An 18,834-nucleotide genomic window follows, 5' to 3' on the forward strand; every position below is an offset into this window, starting at 1 on the left:
GACATTAGTGTGGTGAGGCTTGGCTTACTGAAACTATACCAAGCTGCCCGTGGGTACACAGAGTCCCAGTGTGTGAAGTGTACACCTGTAACTCACTCTTCAACCTCTAGTTGGGCACAAGCAGGTCTCCTGGAGTCTTTTGTAGTTGCTCTAAATTCACCATCTTGGCTGAAGGTCAAGTTCTCATACAAAGATAAGCACACAGTGGAAATAACACAACACAACACAACACAACACAACACACACACACACACACACACACACACACACACACACACACACACAAAAGCTGGAGGTTCATGAGTGATGCATACACACTAAAAAAGAATATGTATATTTGTTTGCCCTCAACAGTTGATATGTCATCTCTACAGAGCACTGTTTGGACACAGGAGCATAAGTGCCAGTCCAGTCATGGTCCTACATCACTCATATTGATGAATGTGACTCATCACATGTTAGCCTCAGGTCACATCTGGTTCACCTGTAAAGTGAGGATGTGATGCGATCATTGCTTATGGTCCTATACATGCAGTGAACCAGCTTTACTGCTGCACCCCATGCACTACATCAACGGAAGAGGCTTGGTGATGGGAACGTGATGGAAATTGACAAGAGTTATTATGTCAATGACCTACATTTTATTTTACCATGCCTCAAGAGATGGTACAAACAAACTCTTATCTTTAATCACTGTACTGGTACACTGTACTGGTGGCACGGCTCAATCACTAGTCCTGGAGGGTACACACTCTGGTGATTAGCATGTTGCACGCCATGTGAACCATGCAAAACAAAGATCATGTTCCCAAATTATCAATATCCAGGACAACCTGCAGACCATCATGTCTTTTGCAGAGGGATGAAAGACACTGCAAAATGAACAAATGAGTAAATTTTGTGTACACATTGGTGGGAGTCACATTAACTCAGCCCATGTGGTCTGTGGTAAGAAAGGTCAGGCTCATGTGTAGCACTGTGATGTCCAGCTAGCACTGCTGCCTGCTTCATCTCTGTGGGCTGATGACCATTGCATCATTCCCAAAACTTATCATAATGGTAAATCTGCACATGCATGCTGGCGAATGCAAGGCACTGTTTGCTTGTGTCTGCTGTGACCACAGTCCCATATTCACGTATTTCTGCAGTATTGATACTGCACAAATCTTCCCTGGGAGAGCAGAGCTCTATAGCTGTGAGAAAGTGTGGTGCTCAGAGTTTAGAGTTCATGTGGTGCATGTTGACGTCAGTGTGAGCACAATGGTGGCTCGTCAGTATCCTACACATTCGCTGACAGATGAAGTTGTAGAAGCTTAGCATGGCACTCGATCTGACCTCAACACTCGAGACAGCAGAGGTATGGAGATAGCACACCAAGTATAAACTTGCACAAATATGGTGTTGCCATGACTCGAACATCGGTCCAGGAGCTGTGGCGAGCAAGCCCACAGTACAGAGACAACATCTGAAGGTTTACAGGAACACAAGCACAAAAATCGGCATGGATGCCAATCTGGCCTCAATGCACGACACAGTGGATGCATGGGGATGTGAATGTGAGTCCAGAATCTTCGATGGGCAAACAGCCGTTGATACAAGAGGTGGTGTCTGGGGCTCAAGTGGAGATACTAGCTGTAGGCAAGGCCAACGGGAGACTGGGTATCTACAGGAGAATGCGGTTAGGGGAACCAGATTCTAATGCTGTACAGCAGGTGGGGTGCATGCTTGTTGAGTTGTACAGTGTGGTGTCTTGATGATACAGCATGGGAGTTTGAAGCAAATGCAGTGGCTGGCAGGCATGACGTACTGCGTTGAAGGTTGTGTTGGGAGTGACCTGTGCCCCATGGTGGGTGTTGTCGAGGCAGTAGCACTGACTGCCTGAGCAAGATGGTAGGACATGCTCGTGGTGGCACGATGATAGCTGGCTGCAGCTGTGCATCATCAGTGGCTACGGTTGTAGGCTCCATGTCAAGGAAATGAGTGGTTGCTGGAGCAGGCAAGATGTAAGCTTGCTAAATGTGGTCAGTGGAGACTCTAGACGCTTTCCCAATGCACTTAATGTGCAGCAATTTTCGTCTGTGGATGATCATGCAGTGCAGTCTGTAGCAGCTGGAGAAGTGGCTGTACCACATCAGTATGCAACATGACGTGCTTGCAGTATTGCAGGTTGGCATGCATGAATACTTTCCTGCTGCCGTGCCAGGTCGGTGCCATGTGAGTGCCATGTGAGTGCACAGACATTCCGCCAGGAGGGGGGCCATGTCATCATGTAGGCATGGTCAAACCGACTGCAATTGCGAGAGGTTGCCTGTAAATGAGGTGGCAGGTGACATGTCAATCTCATCATTTGGTGTTACTTGCAGGCCCAGCAGTACCAGTGGGAATGCCTCCATCCAGGTGGTGCTGTGGCACGTCAGAGCAATTTTTACAGTCCTATGGAGCCATTCAACCATGCTGTTCAATACCAGATGGCAAGTTGTGGTTCTATGTAATTGTAAACCACACTGTCTGGCGACATTTGTGAACCATCCACAGTCAAACTGGTGACCATGGTCTGTTGTCATGTGACTGGGGCATCCGATGCGTGCCACACAGGTGTTGACAGAGGTGGTGGTGATCTCAGCAGTGATGTGTGTGATGGGTGTTGCCTCTGGCTAATGAGTGAAATGGTCCACCATAGTTAGTAGATACTACTTGCCTTTGGACAAAGGTAACAGGCCAACAAGGTCCACATGGACATGTGCAATCAGCATGTCATGTCAGGAAAGGCAACCACAGGTGCATGGATGTGCCTCCCAACTTTGGTGCACTAGCATGTGGTGCACGGGTGTGCCCATTCACGCAGTCATTCTGTCACCCAGGCCAGATGAAATGTGCAGCCATGAGTGTTGCAGTAGTGTTGGTTCTGGGGTGAGGTAGTCCGTGGACTCTGTTGAAGGCACTGCACCAGGATATCTTTGGAAGGAATGGTCAGTGTGAGCCAATAAAATGTCACACCAAATCTGCCATGTAGAGCCAGCGACAGGCATTAGTTCCAGTTGCAGGCCACTGGAGGTGTCATGACAGAAGCTGTGAAGGTCTTCGTCACTCTCCTGTGCTTGGGAAACATCCTCAAAGTTCACAGTGGGTGAGATAATGGCACACACTTGGGACAAGCAATCAGCGATTATATTGTCTATCCTGTAAATATGGCAGATATCTGTTGGAAATTGTGACACATATTCTAACTGATGGAAATGGTGCAGTGATTATGTGGAGTGATCGTTTCAAAATGCATGAGTTGTTGGTTTATGGTCTGTGAATATGACAAATTGTCAGGTGTCTACCAATGGGTGGAAGTATCACACCACCACATATGCAACTCCCAGTCATAAATGCTCCAAATGCCTTATGATTCTGATAGCTTCTTTGAGAAAAAACCAAGTGCCTGCCAGCTTGGGCAGACGTGCTGTTGTAGCACCGCACTGGCGGCAGTCAGGCTGGCATCCACTACTATGGCTGTCTACGTCATGTACTTGGTGCACAAGGAGTGTAGCTTCTGAGAGATTCCTTTTTGATCCTGTGAAGCTCTGCTCCACTGTGTCTGTCCAGTACACAGGAGTTTTCCCTTTGGAGTGGGGACCGTGTACACATTGGTACATTCTGATGGCAAGTTAATACTATGTCAAAACCATATGAGGCAATTCATCTCACTTGACAACAAGCATGAGCTAATGAAGTTTTCTCATATGGAGAATATTTATAAAGGATGAAATGAAGCTCCTGATATGTTTACCTTCATCTGTTGTTATAAAATTTTACCTCAGTTATTGCTATATAAATTGTTCAAAGACTATACCAGTTTTGACTGATTAGTCATTATCAATAACCCACAAATATTTTTTGGCTGATGACTGCACCAAAGCATGCTTGAATCAATAGATTATTTCAGCACCCAGCTACAGGACCCTGATAGGAGCTTCAAGGAAATATTGTCTCCCAGCATACACAGATGAAGCCACTGGCCAAGAAATATTTATGGACTTGTAGGTAGTGGAGAGTGGGCATGGTAATTACAATGACTAATAATCACTCACACTCCTGTCAATTACAATGAAACTTTTATTCTTATAGCATATATACAATGCACGTAGCATATTTGGTGTACTACAGAGAACTCATCTGGCAAAGATACAGTTCTTCTTGCTCCGGTAGAGCACAGTTCTTCTTGCTCCGGTAGAGCAGCGATATTATTGGAGGATAGAGCCAGTGGTTCTAGGTCCCAATAGAGCTCCCCCCCACCCCCCCCCCCCCACCCACCCACCCAAAATGCGGAGCATGGAGAATGGAGTACGTTGTGATGCATTGTCCAAATAGTGATAGATACAGGCTCCCAGGTAGATGCTATTTTTCTTGACTTCCGGAAGGCGTTCGATACAGTTCCGCACTGTCGCCTGATAAACAAAGTAAGAGCCTACAGAATATCAGACCAGCTGTGTGGCTGGATTGAAGAGTTTTTAGCAAACAGAACACAGCATGTTGTTCTCAATGGAGAGACGTCTACAGACGTTAAAGTAACCTCTGGCGTGCCACAGGGGAGTGTTATGGGACCATTGCTTTTCACAATATATATAAATGACCTAGTAGATAGTGTCGGAAGTTCCATGCGGCTTTTCGCAGATGATGCTGTAGTATACAGAGAAGTTGCAGCATTAGAAAATTGTAGCGAAATGCAGGAAGATCTGCAGTGGATAGGCACTTGGTGCAGGGAGTGGCAACTGACCCTTAACATAGACAAATGTAATGTATTGCGAATACATAGAAAGAAGGATCCTTTATTGTATGATTATATGATAGCGGAACAAACACTGGTAGCAGTTACTTCTGTAAAATATCTGGGAGCATGCCTGCGGAACGATTTGAAGTGGAATGATCATATAAAATTAATTGTTGGTAAGGCGGGTACCAGGTTGAGGTTCATTGGGAGAGTCCTTAGAAAATGTAGTCCATCAACAAAGGAGGCAGCTTACAAAACACTCGTTCGACCTATACTTGAGTATTGCTCATCAGTGTGGGATCCGTACCAGATCGGGTTGACGGAGGAGATAGAGAAGATCCAAAGAAGAGCGGCACGTTTCGTCACAGGGTTATCTGGTAACCGTGATAGCGTTACGGAGATGTTTTTTTAAACTCAAGTGGCAGACTCTGCAAGAGAGGCGCTCTGCATCGCGGTGTAGCTTGCTCGCCAGGTTTCGAGAGGGTGCGTTTCTGGATGAGGTATCGAATATATTGCTTCCCCCTACTTATACCTCCCGAGGAGATCACGAATGTAAAATTAGAGAGATTAGAGCGCGCACGGAGGCTTTCAGACAGTCGTTCTTCCCGCGAACCATATGCGACTGGAACAGGAATGGGAGGTAATGACAGTGGCACGTAAAGTGCCCTCCGCCACACACCGTTGGGTGGCTTGCGGAGTATCAATGTAGATGTAGATGTAGATGATTAGTGATGGCCAGGGCTGACAGGTCGTAATCCACCAGGTGCCTGAGTGGCCATAAAGGGCAGCTGGCCCATGATGTCAGCAGTGGTGCCAATAGGGCGGTGTCAGTGTCCGTTGAGGTGGTGATGGCTGGTGGTGCATTGTCTGGTGATGGTGAGGTTGTCAGTCTGCCAGCAGCAGTGTCCAGGGTGTTAGTTGTCATGATATGCTCTAGGACCAACACAACCAGGTAGCAGTTCAAAGAAAGTGTGGATTTCAGTCTTGCTGTGTCGATCGTAGGTGGAAGGGGTATGTAGTGCTCTAATGGCCTTCAGACCATGCAGTAGCCTGACTGTCTGTTGTTGAATTTGGCCCTAACCATCAGTAGTGAGTCCTGCACTGTTACAGGAATGTATTCTGGGAGGTAGTCTCGCATGTCTAGATCGACTGTAAATTAGCTTGAGGGGCCGGTGGAGGGTAGACACAAGGTGTGTCTGCTAAAGTCCACGCTGGTTTTAGGCAGTTCAGTGACCCTGTTGACATTTTTCCAGCTTGCAAGATATCAAAAGTGTTTGACTCTCGTTTCAGCACCTTGTACAGGCCATTGTACACAGGGTGGAGGGTGGGTTTGACAGCATCAGTCCTGTACATGATGCGTGTACATGATTGGAGGTCCTTGTGCACAAAGATGTTTGGTTTGGCATGGTGGGATAACGGTGGGGTGCAGACATGGCGGATGTGATCCCTGACATATTTTACTAGGTCTGGCAGGTTGATGTCCACAGGGTCAGTGATTTGTGATATGAACTCTGCTGGGAGGGTGAACAGTTCCCAGTAGAGCACCTCTGTCAATGAGGCAGCTTGTATGCCCAGCAGCACCCAGGACATGGCCTCCATCCAATCCTAGTCATGGCATACAAGCACTGTCTTGAGGATGCGGTGCCACCTTCCCAGAAGTCCATTGGATTGAGGATGGTAGGCCATCAACCTACAGTAACATACTGTACCCACACCCTCCACTCTAATTTTACGCCGGCCGGTATGGCTGAGCAGCTCTAGGTCCTTCAGTCTGGAACCGCGAGACCGCTACGGTCACAGGTTCAAATCCTGCCCTGGGGATGGATGTGTGTGATGTCCTTAGGTTAGTTAGGTTTAAGTAGTTCTAAGTTCTAGGGGACTGATGACCTCAGATGTTAAGTCCCATAGTGCTCAGAGCCACTTCAACCTAATTTTACACCCGCTCTCTCCTGTCATCTCCACCCCATCCTTGACTCTCGCTCTGTTTATTTTCAGCCCTCTACCGATGCACTTGTTCATCTTTTCCTATTCCTCTTCTTTTTCACTCCTTTTTTTCCCCCACCTTCCTGCCCCATAACCTCCAGATGCTGTACCTGTTTGTATTCTAGTCCATGAACACTCTACCAGACAGTGTTCGTCTCTTTCCCCACCCATACACTATCATCCCTACCCCTCCCCCTTCCCCTTCCACACCCCCTCCAGATTGCTGCTTGCATCTCACATGATAGTTGCATTCTGTTGTGTCTGTCTGCAACTTAATGTGTCTTCTTTACTGTAAGTAGCAATCTGTCATTTTCTGCATTGTTGACTTACTAAACTCATGGTTTGGTAAATTTTACACCTGTCAGCACCTGCTTTTTTTGGAATTGTAATTGTTACATTCTTATTTAAGTATGAGGATATTTCACCTGTTTCTTGCACTTTTTTGCACTATCCTAACACAAGAGTATTTGTGTTAGGAACTGTTACTTGGTACATTCCCATATTTATTTACAAGTACTTCTTGTGCTGCTGTATGCACATATAAGAAACCATTAACACTGTTTACCCGAGTTTGCTGTAAGCTATTAATGAGGCCTATCTAAATTTACCAATAGTGAACTGGCCATATTTCTGTAATTGGTGGGTTGTAAACAGTGAGAGTAAAGAACTGTGGAACACAACTCTGCAACTGCCGACTACAACATTTACAGTAGTCAGTGTTGAACTTCCAGCCCATATTTTTGGGCCAGTATAAAAATGCAGTATGTTGATTCTGAGGACTATCAACAAAGAAGAATAAAGCAGGCGAACATCACAAACTGTCTCCATTTGCATACGCAGAACTTTTATGAAAAACCATAACATCAATGAAAAGCTTGTTTGGCACAACAGAAATAAACAATACAATGTTTACATCCGTATCTGCTTCAGGATTGTTGTGCCAAATTTTTGCATTACAAAAGAAGCAATGTGACCCGTTTTGTTGAATTATGACAGGTAGCCCAGTGTTCTAGGCAGTCTCAGTGCTCATGATTAATAAAACAATAAGGGTAAGATGGTAGCATGGAATGCGTATGTTGCTGTTTACTGGCCTGTGTGGCTGCTGCTGGGAATGAGGCCAGCCACGTTGATGCTGTGATCAGGCATCGACCACTGTGATCATGTCTTCTCCCTGCAAACTATCTGAAGCTTGGTGTGGAGGAGAGGGTTGGATTGCTGATATCTCACACCATGACTCGATTTGGTTACCTACAGCTCGTGATACCTCAAATGACTGCGCAATAGCTAAAACCTCAGAGAGCAGGCTTCACACCAGAGAGCAGGCTCTCACATCTCACAATCCAGAATTAAATGAATGATAGCATCTCTCACCATCTGATCATCATACTACTGTTAATGTGCATTGAACATTAAATGACAATGATAACTTATCCCATGGAGCTAGCCATTAATGGTCCATAGGATTAATGTGGTTGCTTCCTACAGCAGTAAAACTCAACCCAGGCTGCAATGACATGGAAGTGCTCACAATAGTCTTTGGAAAGAATTTCACACAGTTGGCCAAATGTTAAAGGAGGCAGATCTGCAGAGGGGAGAGTTGACATAGGACTTGATACATTCTTGGCAATATCCATGAATGGAACAAGGCACAAAATAAAAAATATGGTCAGTAATCCCAAAAGCTTGAAAGTGTTGTCACAGATGTCCCTCGTATGCATCCCATTCCTCAATGGGCTCACTGGATGTACAAAAGGGAGATGGATAAACCATGGGGTCAGCAGAGGGCAAAACAGCAGATGATACAGACAGAGGAGCATGCTGACTAGACAAAGCAGAAGCCAGTGATTGAAGTACCTGAGTTCGATTGTTCAGCACCTGTGATTGGTGGTACAATGTCATGGTGAACAATTCTTGCTGTTTGCCCATCCGTTGCCCATCCGATGTAAAAGACCTCGTAACAAGATCAGCCATTGTGAGAATAAATGGAGGAGCAACTAGAGTAGAAATTTGAATGGAGAACAGGACCAAACTCATTGCAAATCATGTTGTAATTAGGTACAAGTACAACACAACCAGTAGACTGAACGCAACTTTATTCCTTGGAAACATTAACAACTTGAATATAGTACTTAAGTAACATTCAGCAGGAACCAATTATGCTGTAGCAATATACATAGAGAATTGAGGCTGAGCATAGCTCAGTTAGCCTTAAATAGACTGGGAACCATGGCAGGCTCTGATGGTGATATCACACACACACACACACACACACACACACACACACACACACACACACAAGTCTGAGGCACACACTGTGAACTACATAGCACTGCTGCACCCATGGCCTTTTCAAAGTACACGCATGCATCACTGCAGTTCTGACATCCACTGTTATCAATATTTGATTCTACGAATGAGTAAGCTTATCTAAAAATTTTGTAATTTTGTTTACCAAATTTGATTCCTTCTCTGTCTGACATTTGTAACTATTTCCAATAATTTGTTCAACAAGTCTATTTTCCTTCTGATGAATGCAAATCTATATTTGTCAAAACCATGGTAAAGGTTTAATAAACCTTTACTTCTGCAAACTCGTTGGCTGTTATGTTCCAGTCCTTTCCAGTTTTTAACATCTCCTACTTTATATACAGTACATCAGTTATACAGTATGCCATTTCTGACTGTAATAATGGCCAGGTACTGGCAGAAGCTGAACCCTGATAGAAGCTGAAAGTCATTATGTCAGAAACAAATAAATAAATAAACAAAAATAAACCACGATAGACACTGAAAATCTCAAGACTATACTAAAAGGCTTACAATTCTGTGAAAAGACTTTGCATCAGGCTTTTACTATTACTTCAGTGTCTCAAGTCCAGCTACAACTTTGCCAGTAAAAACTCCAGAAATATATGAAATGTGATTGGAAAATTCTGTAATTTTGTTTACCAAATTTGATTCCTTCTCTGTCTGACATTTGTAACTATTTCCAATAATTTGCTCAATAATCCTATTTTCCTTCTGATGAATGCAAATTTATATTTGTCAAAACCATGGTAAAGGGTTAATAAACCTTTACTTCTGCAACTTGTTGGCTGTTATGTTCCAATCCTTTCCAGTTTTTAACATCTCCCACTTTATATACAATACATTAGTTCTATAGCTTGCCATTTCTGACTATAATAATGATCAGGTACTGACAGAAGCTGAAAGTCATTATGTCAGTAGCAAATAAATAAATAAACAAAAATAAACCATGATGACGACCCTGAAAATCTCAACACTATACTAAAACACTTACAATGCAACACTATACTAAAACACTTACAATGCTATGGAAAAACTTTGCATCAGGCTTTTACTATTACTTCACCGTCTCAAGTCCAGGTACAACTCTGCCAGAAACAACTGCAGAAATATACGAAAAGTGATTGGATAAATTCTGAACTGAGAAAAAAGGATTGTAATAAACAAAGACTAAAGGTAGAATTTAAGAACTATCATGACTGTTACAAAGATCTACTCTTAGAGACTAGAAGTAAATATGTAGTCACATTGTTAAGAAATTCAAATAATAGTGGCATAGCTGTTTGGAGAGTTATAAATAGCTTTATCAATTGCAAGGGTAAATTGGTCAGTGACCTTAACATCAACGGTAATTGAGTTTATCGACTAATGAGTACTTTTCTTCATAACTGACCACTTCCACAAGCTCTAGTGTAGATGTAATTTCAGTTAAACAAAGCATATATTTGGCCACAACTAACAGCAAGGAGATAAAGCACATAAATCACTAAAAAATCCAAAATCATCAGGCTACAATGAGTCATCTATTATCACATTAAAAAGATGCATAGACATGTCTGGCACAATGGCCACAGCCGTAAATGATTTAATTGCATCAGGTAGTTTCCCAGGTAATCTAAAAATAGCACAAGTGACCCCAATTTATGAGGAAGATGATGAATCTAAAACTGAAAACTATTAACCCCACTTAATCTTATTAGTATTTTCTAAGGTAATTGAGAAAGCTATTTACACTAGACTAAAAACATTTCTGAGTCAATATAATCTAATATTTGAGAATCAGAACTGCTTTATGAAATTCAAGTCAACCTCTGCAACCACATCACAGTTAATAGATGAAACAATAACAGCCATGAAGAACAAAGGGTGTGTTACCGGAATGTTTCTTGATCTTGGAAAAATATTTGATTGTGTTAACCCCACCACATTACTTAACAAGCTATGGAACCTTGGTATTTGAAGAACTGGCTATGAGTTGATTAAATCATATATGAGCAACATGAAAAATTAGTTTTAAGGAAAACAGACGGTGCGTCATTCAAATCCAAAATTATTAATATGAAATATAGAGTGGCTCACAGTTCCATGTTGGAACCTCTTCTCTTTTTGCTGTATGTTTGTTATGTAAAGTAGTTTTCTCTGAACTCCAAAACACGTTGTATGTAAATGATATTCAATTGTATGTAAGCACAAAGACTATGACAGTCTAGAAATACTGTTCAACAGTGTTATGAATTAAATAGCCCAGTATTTCAGTGAAATCCATCTAAATATAAATGTTACAAAGACTGAAATAATAGAATTTAAAACCAGGAAACAGAGCTTGTTATGAAAATATACATAGTAAGCAACACAGTAAAAAAGGAAATCTGAACAAAATTCTTGGGAATCATAATCCAGGACAAACTCAAGTGAGACATGCATAGCCTGTGAGCTACCTAAAAACATATGAAGGACATTAAATAAGTGATGCAACACATTTTTCTTCTTGGCTAATTTCGGTTGAAAAGTGCAGAATTTGTTGTGGGACATCGTGGAACATTCCTGCTTCAGCCCCCATAGTTTAATAAAGTTCTGGTTGGTGGTGGCACTATACATAGCCTTCAACATAATATCTGTAAACAGAGATGTGTTCCAAGCAGACAGCTATCACTGAGTTTCTTTTGGCAGAATACCAGAGCAATATCAGATCACCATTGATATTCATAGGTGCTTACAGAATGTCTATGGAAGCCTGGCAGTGCAAAAGCATGGTGAGTCATGGGTTGAGGCTTCTGTCATCATTGTAACAAGGTCAAGCAGACCTGTCTGCTGGCCAATTCCTGCAATGTCAGAACATGTGGACACTGTCATTTGAAGTAATCAATTGATCACAACAAAACACCTTGCTGCTCAACTTGGTGTCTCTGTTGACAGTGCTGCCACACATATCCACCATCTGGGGTACTCAAAGGTGTGTGCCTGCCACCTAACCATAAAGAGCAATTGAGAACCATTTGTGCAGAATTTCTTGCATATTACAAGGTTGATCATGACAATTTTTTGTTTAACCACATCACAGGCAATGAGATGTGGGTTCATCACTTCGAACCCAAAATAAAATGGCAATCCTTGGAGTGCTGCCACACCACCTCTCCTCTGAAGAAAAAGTTCAAAGCCACACCCTCAACCCATAAAGTCATGGTGATGGTCTTCAGGGACACTGAAGGGGTTATTCTGTTTGATGTCCTACCTCATGATGGAACAATCAACTCTGAATTGTATTGTGCTGCACTCAGGGAATTGAAGAAACAACTTTAGCATGTTCATTGCCACAAAAATGCAAATCAACCTCTCCTTCTCCACGACAGTACAAGGCCTTACACAAGTCTGTTTACCCATGAGAAGCTCACAAAACTTTTGGACTGTTCATCATCATCCACCCTACTGCCCGAATCTCACACTTTCCAACTTCCATCTATTTGGACCAATGAAGAATGCACTCTGTGGGAAGCAGTATGTGGATGACTGGGAGGTTATTAAAGCAGCAAGATTTTGGGTCTGACATCAACTAGTAGAGTGGTACCATGTGGGCATACAGGCCCTCACAGTATGGTGGCATAAGGCTGACACATTAAACAGAGATTATGTCAAAAATAAAGTTTTCTGGCCAGAACAGAGGGAAATAATATGGTGTATTTGAATTCTGAATAAAACCAACCTACTTTCAGAAAAAAGTATTGCATTTGTTATTGAATGCTAAAAACTGCATATCATTTTCATTGTTGTCATTGAATTTGAACTACATGGTTGATGTATGAGGGTGCAACAACATGACCCAACCTAAACATATTAGTAACACTGAAGAAAAATGTAGTCAGAATTATGCTAAAGCAAGAGAATCATGGCATAATCTGTTTCCAAAATTAGGTATGCTTACCGTCATGTATATTGTTCCTTCTCTAAGTGTTATGGGTGTGTACACTTACACTAGCAGTTGTAACTCACTCTAAACTATCTTTTGTGATGTTTATTGTTGTTTTATGTGTGTACAATGATGTAAAAGTTAAGATCCCTAGATTTTTAAAACATTTTCTGCAAATTTAAGAACTGTTTCTTCTTAAAATGGCCCTTATTGCTTTTTTGTGTAATGTGAACACTTTTTTTGTTTTTTACCTAGATCCCTGTTTCATACATTGCTTTACCTGTCTCAACCAATGAGTGTTTTTATATTTTTGACATTTTTTATGGAACTATTCTTTGAACCTAGTACAGTTAACTTACCTGTCTCCTTAATAAGTGGAAGTACTGAGCTGGTGTTGTAGGATTCACAATATGAATATTAACATCATCACCATCTGGTGTAGTCTCACTGGAATCACTCAGTTGCAGAAATCTCTCTATGCGACATGAGCTATGCTCAGGCCCAGCACCATCATAACCATGAGGTAACATCATTACTAAGCCAGAACAGGTCATCCATCGACCTATGAAAGATTCAAATGAATAAATATTCAGAACTATTTCACTAGGATTCTGAACAGGTTCCAAACATGAAAGTTGCACATCAAAAACAGGTAAATTTCTACAAATGAGTCAACTCTAGTTAAAATTGCTAATTTTACAGAGATTCGAGGCACACAGAAATTTATAAATCATGAAAAAGGTCCATACTAAACAAGTAGCAAAAATTTTGAAATAAAACTTGAAAAGAGGTATTGCGATGATACCAAAGATATTGAAAGCTGCAGAATATTGCAGCTCTCCACCACATAAAAGTGCCTTACATAAGAATGAGAATGATACGTCATTTTTCTCATCTCATTTTCACACAGTGGATTAAGTACTTCATTTTTACAATTCAACATTCATGCCATTTTCTGCCACTGATTTCTGACAGGCTGATTATAATCCATCAGCTTTCATATAGTGACAGCTGCGAAGGAAAAGTAATAGTTTTTGATAGTTTTTTAGCCAATTTTGTCCACTACAATTTTCAGCTGTTTCATTCCCAGTCATACGGTGAGGCGAGGGAGGGGGGTGGGAGTGTAAGAGTCATATTAGCCACTCAATAATATATGATAAATAAAATCTACTACGTAATAATTTCAACAACACAAAGAAAAGATACACACACCAGAAAATGGTTTGCATTGCCTCGGTTCCGAGAGTTCCAGAACCTGTACAGAAAATTTGAATACAGATCAACATAAACATCATTTCCACCCTTTCATTGTTCATGAAAACCACACATTGTATGTTGTACTACTAAACAGCGAGACCTTCAGAGGTGGTGGTCCAGATTGCTGCACACACCGGTACCTCTAATACCCAGTAGCACGTCCTCTTGCAATGATGCATACCTGTATTCATCGTGGCATACTATGAACAAGTTCATCAAGGCATTATTGGTCCAGATTGTCCCACTCCTCAACAGTGATATGATGTATATCCCTCAGAGTGGTTGGTGGGTCACATTGTCCATAAACAGCCCTTTTCAAGCTATCCCAGGCATGTTGATAGGGTTCATGTCTGGATAACATGGTGGCCACTCTAGTTGAGCAATGTCGTTATGGTGAAGGAAGTCATTCACAGGATGTACATGATGTGGGCGCAAACTGACATCCATGAAGACAAATGCCTCGCCAATATGCTGCTGATATTGTTGCACTAATGGTCGGAGGATGGCATTTATGTATCATACAGCCATTATGGCACCTTCCATGACCAGCAGTTCAAAATGGTTCAAATGGCTCTGAGCACTATGGGACTTAACATCTATGGTCATCAGTCCCCTAGAACTTAGAACTACTTAAACCTAACTAACCTAAGGACATCACACAACACCCAGTCATCACGAGGCTGACCAGCAGTGACGTACACCAGGCCCACATAATACCACCCCAAAACAGCAGGGAACCTCCACCTTGCTGCATTCGCTGGACAGTGTGTCTAAGGCATTCAGTCTGACCGGGTTGCCTCCAAACATGTCTCCAATGATTGTCTGGTTGAAGGCATATGAGACACTCATTGGTGAAGAGAACATGATGCCAATCCTGAGCAGTCCATTTGTGATGTTGTTGGGCCATCTGTACTGTGCTGCATGGTGTTGTGGTTGCAAAGATGGACCTCATCATGGACGTCAGAAATGAAGTTGCACATCATGCAGCCCATTGTGCATAGTTTGAGTTGTAACATGATGCCCTGTGGCTGCACAAAAAGCATTATTCAACAGGGTGGTGTTGCTGTCACGGTTCCTCTGTGCAACAGTCCATAGATAGCAGTCATCCACTGCAGCAGTAGCCCTTGGGCAGCCTGAGTGAGGCACGTCATCGACAGTTCATGTCTCTCTGTATCTCCTCCATGTCCATACAACATCACTTTGGTTCACTCCAAGACACCTGGACACTTCCCTTGTTGAGAGCCCATCCTGGCACAAAGTAACAATGCAGATGCAATCGAACTGCAGTATTGACTGTCTAGGCATGGTTGAACTGCAGACAGCATGAGCAATGTACCTTCTTCCTGGTGGAATGCCTGGAAGTGATTGGCTGTTGGACCCCATCCGTCTAATAGGCGCTGCTCATGCATGTTTGTTTACATCTTTTGGTGGGTTTAGTCACATCTCTGAACCGTCAAAGGGGCTGTGTCTGTGGTACAATATCCACAGTCAATGTCTGTCTTCAGGAGTTCTGGGAAGTGGGGTGATGCAAAACTTTTTATGATGTGTGTAAATTGCTACTCACCATAAATGTGACATGTTGAGTTGCATACAGTCTCAGTGAAAAGGCACTTGCATACTAGTTTTCACAGCCTCCTTCAGAAAGGGAAACACACACACATACATTCACACATACAAGCACACTTCATGCACACATGACTGCCATCTCCTGCAGCTCAGACCATGACAGCTGCATTCTGGACTGAGCTGCCAGAGATGGTGGTCATGTGTGCATGAGGTGTGCTTGCTTGTGTGAATGAATGTGTGTTTCTATTTCAAAGGAAGACTCTGGCCAAAACAGTGAATAGCAAATCATCTTCCCCTTATATTGCTGATATTCCAACTTGTAGTTTCCATTGTTTAATATAAAAATTTCAGCTCTAATTCTATTCCACAGATACACAGAGTATACGATATTTTAACTGATGGTGCTAAATGTTTTCATTTGTGTTGTGGCTGTATAAAACAAAAGAAAAAGGAAAACAAATGGACTCCTTTTGAATAATTATTACATATATTTTATATTACTATAACAAAGGAATAGTGTAAGTATTGTATTGTTTTAATGCTTACTTTCTCCACCTGTGATATATGTATCTATTTGTATTTGAGCACCATTAAAAAAGTCTCCAAACTGAGCTTCCCATATAACAAGACGATTTGGGTTTTCAATACTCATTCCATATTCAAATCCAAGTACAGCTTCTTCTGACAGTATACTATTTGCTACCTGAAATTTCAAGAAGGTAGTAAAACTACACAGAACAAAATAATTTATGGTAAAATGAAACAAACAAATGTGATTCTTATCTGAAAACTGTCAGAAGAAAAACATCTCATATACAGGGTGTATCATAATTAATGGCGTAAATGCATACAATTCAAAGTACATGATACTAGAAGCAAAAAAGTCTCTGTAAACATAGGGTCAAAAATGCATACCTTAAGAGCTACAAGCAATTTTTCATCTTTGATACTGCAAAACAAATCTCTTCTGCTGCAAGTTCTTTGCTTTCCATATTTTGGGAACTGGTAGTATGGACCAAAACAAGAACAAAAAGTCCCATAAACAAGTGCTCTAAAATGCATACCTAAAAAGTTACGAGCACTTGATCATTAGAACAGTTGTGTTTTCAAGTAGCAAAGATGAACAAGTGTTGAACCCACAATGAAAGTGACCAGGAAGCCTACATTCAAAAATCCCACATCAAATGTGACTAACAAGCCCACATTAAAAAATCCAAAGAATGTGGCACCTGATAATCTGCTCCATGGTCTTTCCCATGCTCCTGTTGACGGCAACACTACAATGGAAACTTTGGCATATTTTGACTTCTTCATATTTAAGGAGAGAGGTTAAAATAGTTTCCATTCACAAGGCAAGAAAATTTCCTGTTACTCACATTACGACAAAAGATTAAACAGGATTCCTTATCAATGGAGACTAGATGAAGCAAAACTTGTTAACTGCAGCTCACATATGGAAAAGGGGCATTTTTAGACACCCACTTTTGGCAGAAGTGAAGTCTCAAATGTTTCTCTCATCATTGTCTCAGTACTGGCAGAAAGCTGGATTCTTTTCTGTGTTTGTGACATTTCAAAATAATGCTTCACTGTGGTCAGAAAATTTCTCCTAGACTGCTCATGAGGTTTTTAGCTTACATTACAATGTTAATGGATCACCACCTATCTCTCCCCTGAAATCCTTCTGAGGTGTACCAAATGACCGGCTACAAGAACTGTAGTAATGACTTTCTTCTACTCTCTACTAGCGTAAGTACTTTTTACACTTGCCACCCAGAAGAATGTGAGCTTATCAGCAGACGTCTTCAGAAGTCCACATTTGGCTTTGATTGCGAGATGTACTTTTCATTATAACAAAGGACAACCTGTTTTCTATCCTGACCTGAAAACTTCTGCATAAATGCACTACTACAGCTGCTTATGTGGTATTTCTCCTGGAGGTTGTATTTATGTATAAAAACAAACAATTGGTTGTGCAATATCCAGTTCACCCCAATGAGCACTCACAAGGGGCAAGTTCATTTAGAGCTCTGCAAAAACTCATTGGTGTATCCAGATGAGCAAGTAGACATTTGAGTGTGTATCATTACTCAGCAATATCTGGAATATCATTCTCATAGAGCTGTGGTGGAGGATAACCATGTAACAGCGTTAACCTGTATGCTCAGCCCTGTGTTCAGCAAGCAAAGAGGATCAAAAACATGATGTTCTCAACAGTTTGATCACAGGAGTAGAGGGAGTTGTAATCCTGAAGCACATTACAAGCATTTAAGTCTCCACCAAGTAAGGAAATACGAGGGAGCTAAACGATGAGATCAATGAGAGTCTCTTAATCTATATTTCCATCATGGGCAGGTAAAAAAAAACATATAGTTATGTGTTTCTTGACATTTTCCTGGTGGATAGAAAATTCCATCACCTTCTGGACACATATCCAGGAGTCACACCCAAAAGATGAGAGCAAACATCATAAAGTTATCCTATGAGGCATGTTCACAATTAGAGGACTGCTCAAAGTAGATGGCAAGAAGGAGGGACAAAGTGGTGGGCAGTCTGCAATGCCAATTCACAGATTGAAAGTGTACAAAATTATGTCAATGATGCTACTAGCCTCACAGAACACATTAGCAATGATCCCAACTGATTTATTCATTGGACACTCAGATACAGTGGAAATGATCTACGATCAGATTGCATATTACAGTTGTGTTGAGGAAATGTACTGTTTTGTTTTCTTCCTCACAGTTAGTTTTAACTACAACAGCAAGGTCTTTAAACAATAAGAAAAAGTTTTCACATAGTCAGTAGCACATCACCCTTTCCCAAAGTAGTATTTCAGATGACCAGTTCATACTCTTACCACACAATATCCAAAAAATGAAAGATGTTGTACATTCTGAAGTTTTGTAATTGTACTGTGCACAAAAAATTAAGAAAGCTGTTAGAATAGAATAGAAACTTTATTGTCACATAATATGTCATACACAGTCAAATGATTGAGACATTAAGTGAAAGCTAATTTCTAATTGTAGGTATACAGAATAATTTACAGCTGTCTCGTAAG

At 41.5% G+C, this 18,834-nt stretch overlaps 1 protein-coding gene across 2 annotated transcripts in view; it reads right to left on the bottom strand.

Moving 5' to 3' along the window:
• Window positions 1–18,834, bottom strand: part of LOC124795215 (probable 2-oxoglutarate dehydrogenase E1 component DHKTD1 homolog, mitochondrial) — a 355,821-nt gene that overhangs the window by 74,545 nt on the left and 262,442 nt on the right. For both annotated transcript variants that reach the window (XM_047259132.1, XM_047259133.1), the window contains exons 14-15: window positions 16,320–16,476; window positions 13,310–13,512 (exon numbers count right to left, since the gene is read on the bottom strand). In XM_047259132.1, the coding sequence (XP_047115088.1) occupies window positions 13,310–13,512; window positions 16,320–16,476 (360 nt within the window). The remainder of the gene's footprint in view (window positions 1–13,309; window positions 13,513–16,319; window positions 16,477–18,834) is intronic.

This window comes from Schistocerca piceifrons, chromosome 4 (genome assembly GCF_021461385.2).
Source record: "Schistocerca piceifrons isolate TAMUIC-IGC-003096 chromosome 4, iqSchPice1.1, whole genome shotgun sequence".
Classification (NCBI taxonomy): domain Eukaryota; kingdom Metazoa; phylum Arthropoda; class Insecta; order Orthoptera; family Acrididae; genus Schistocerca; species Schistocerca piceifrons.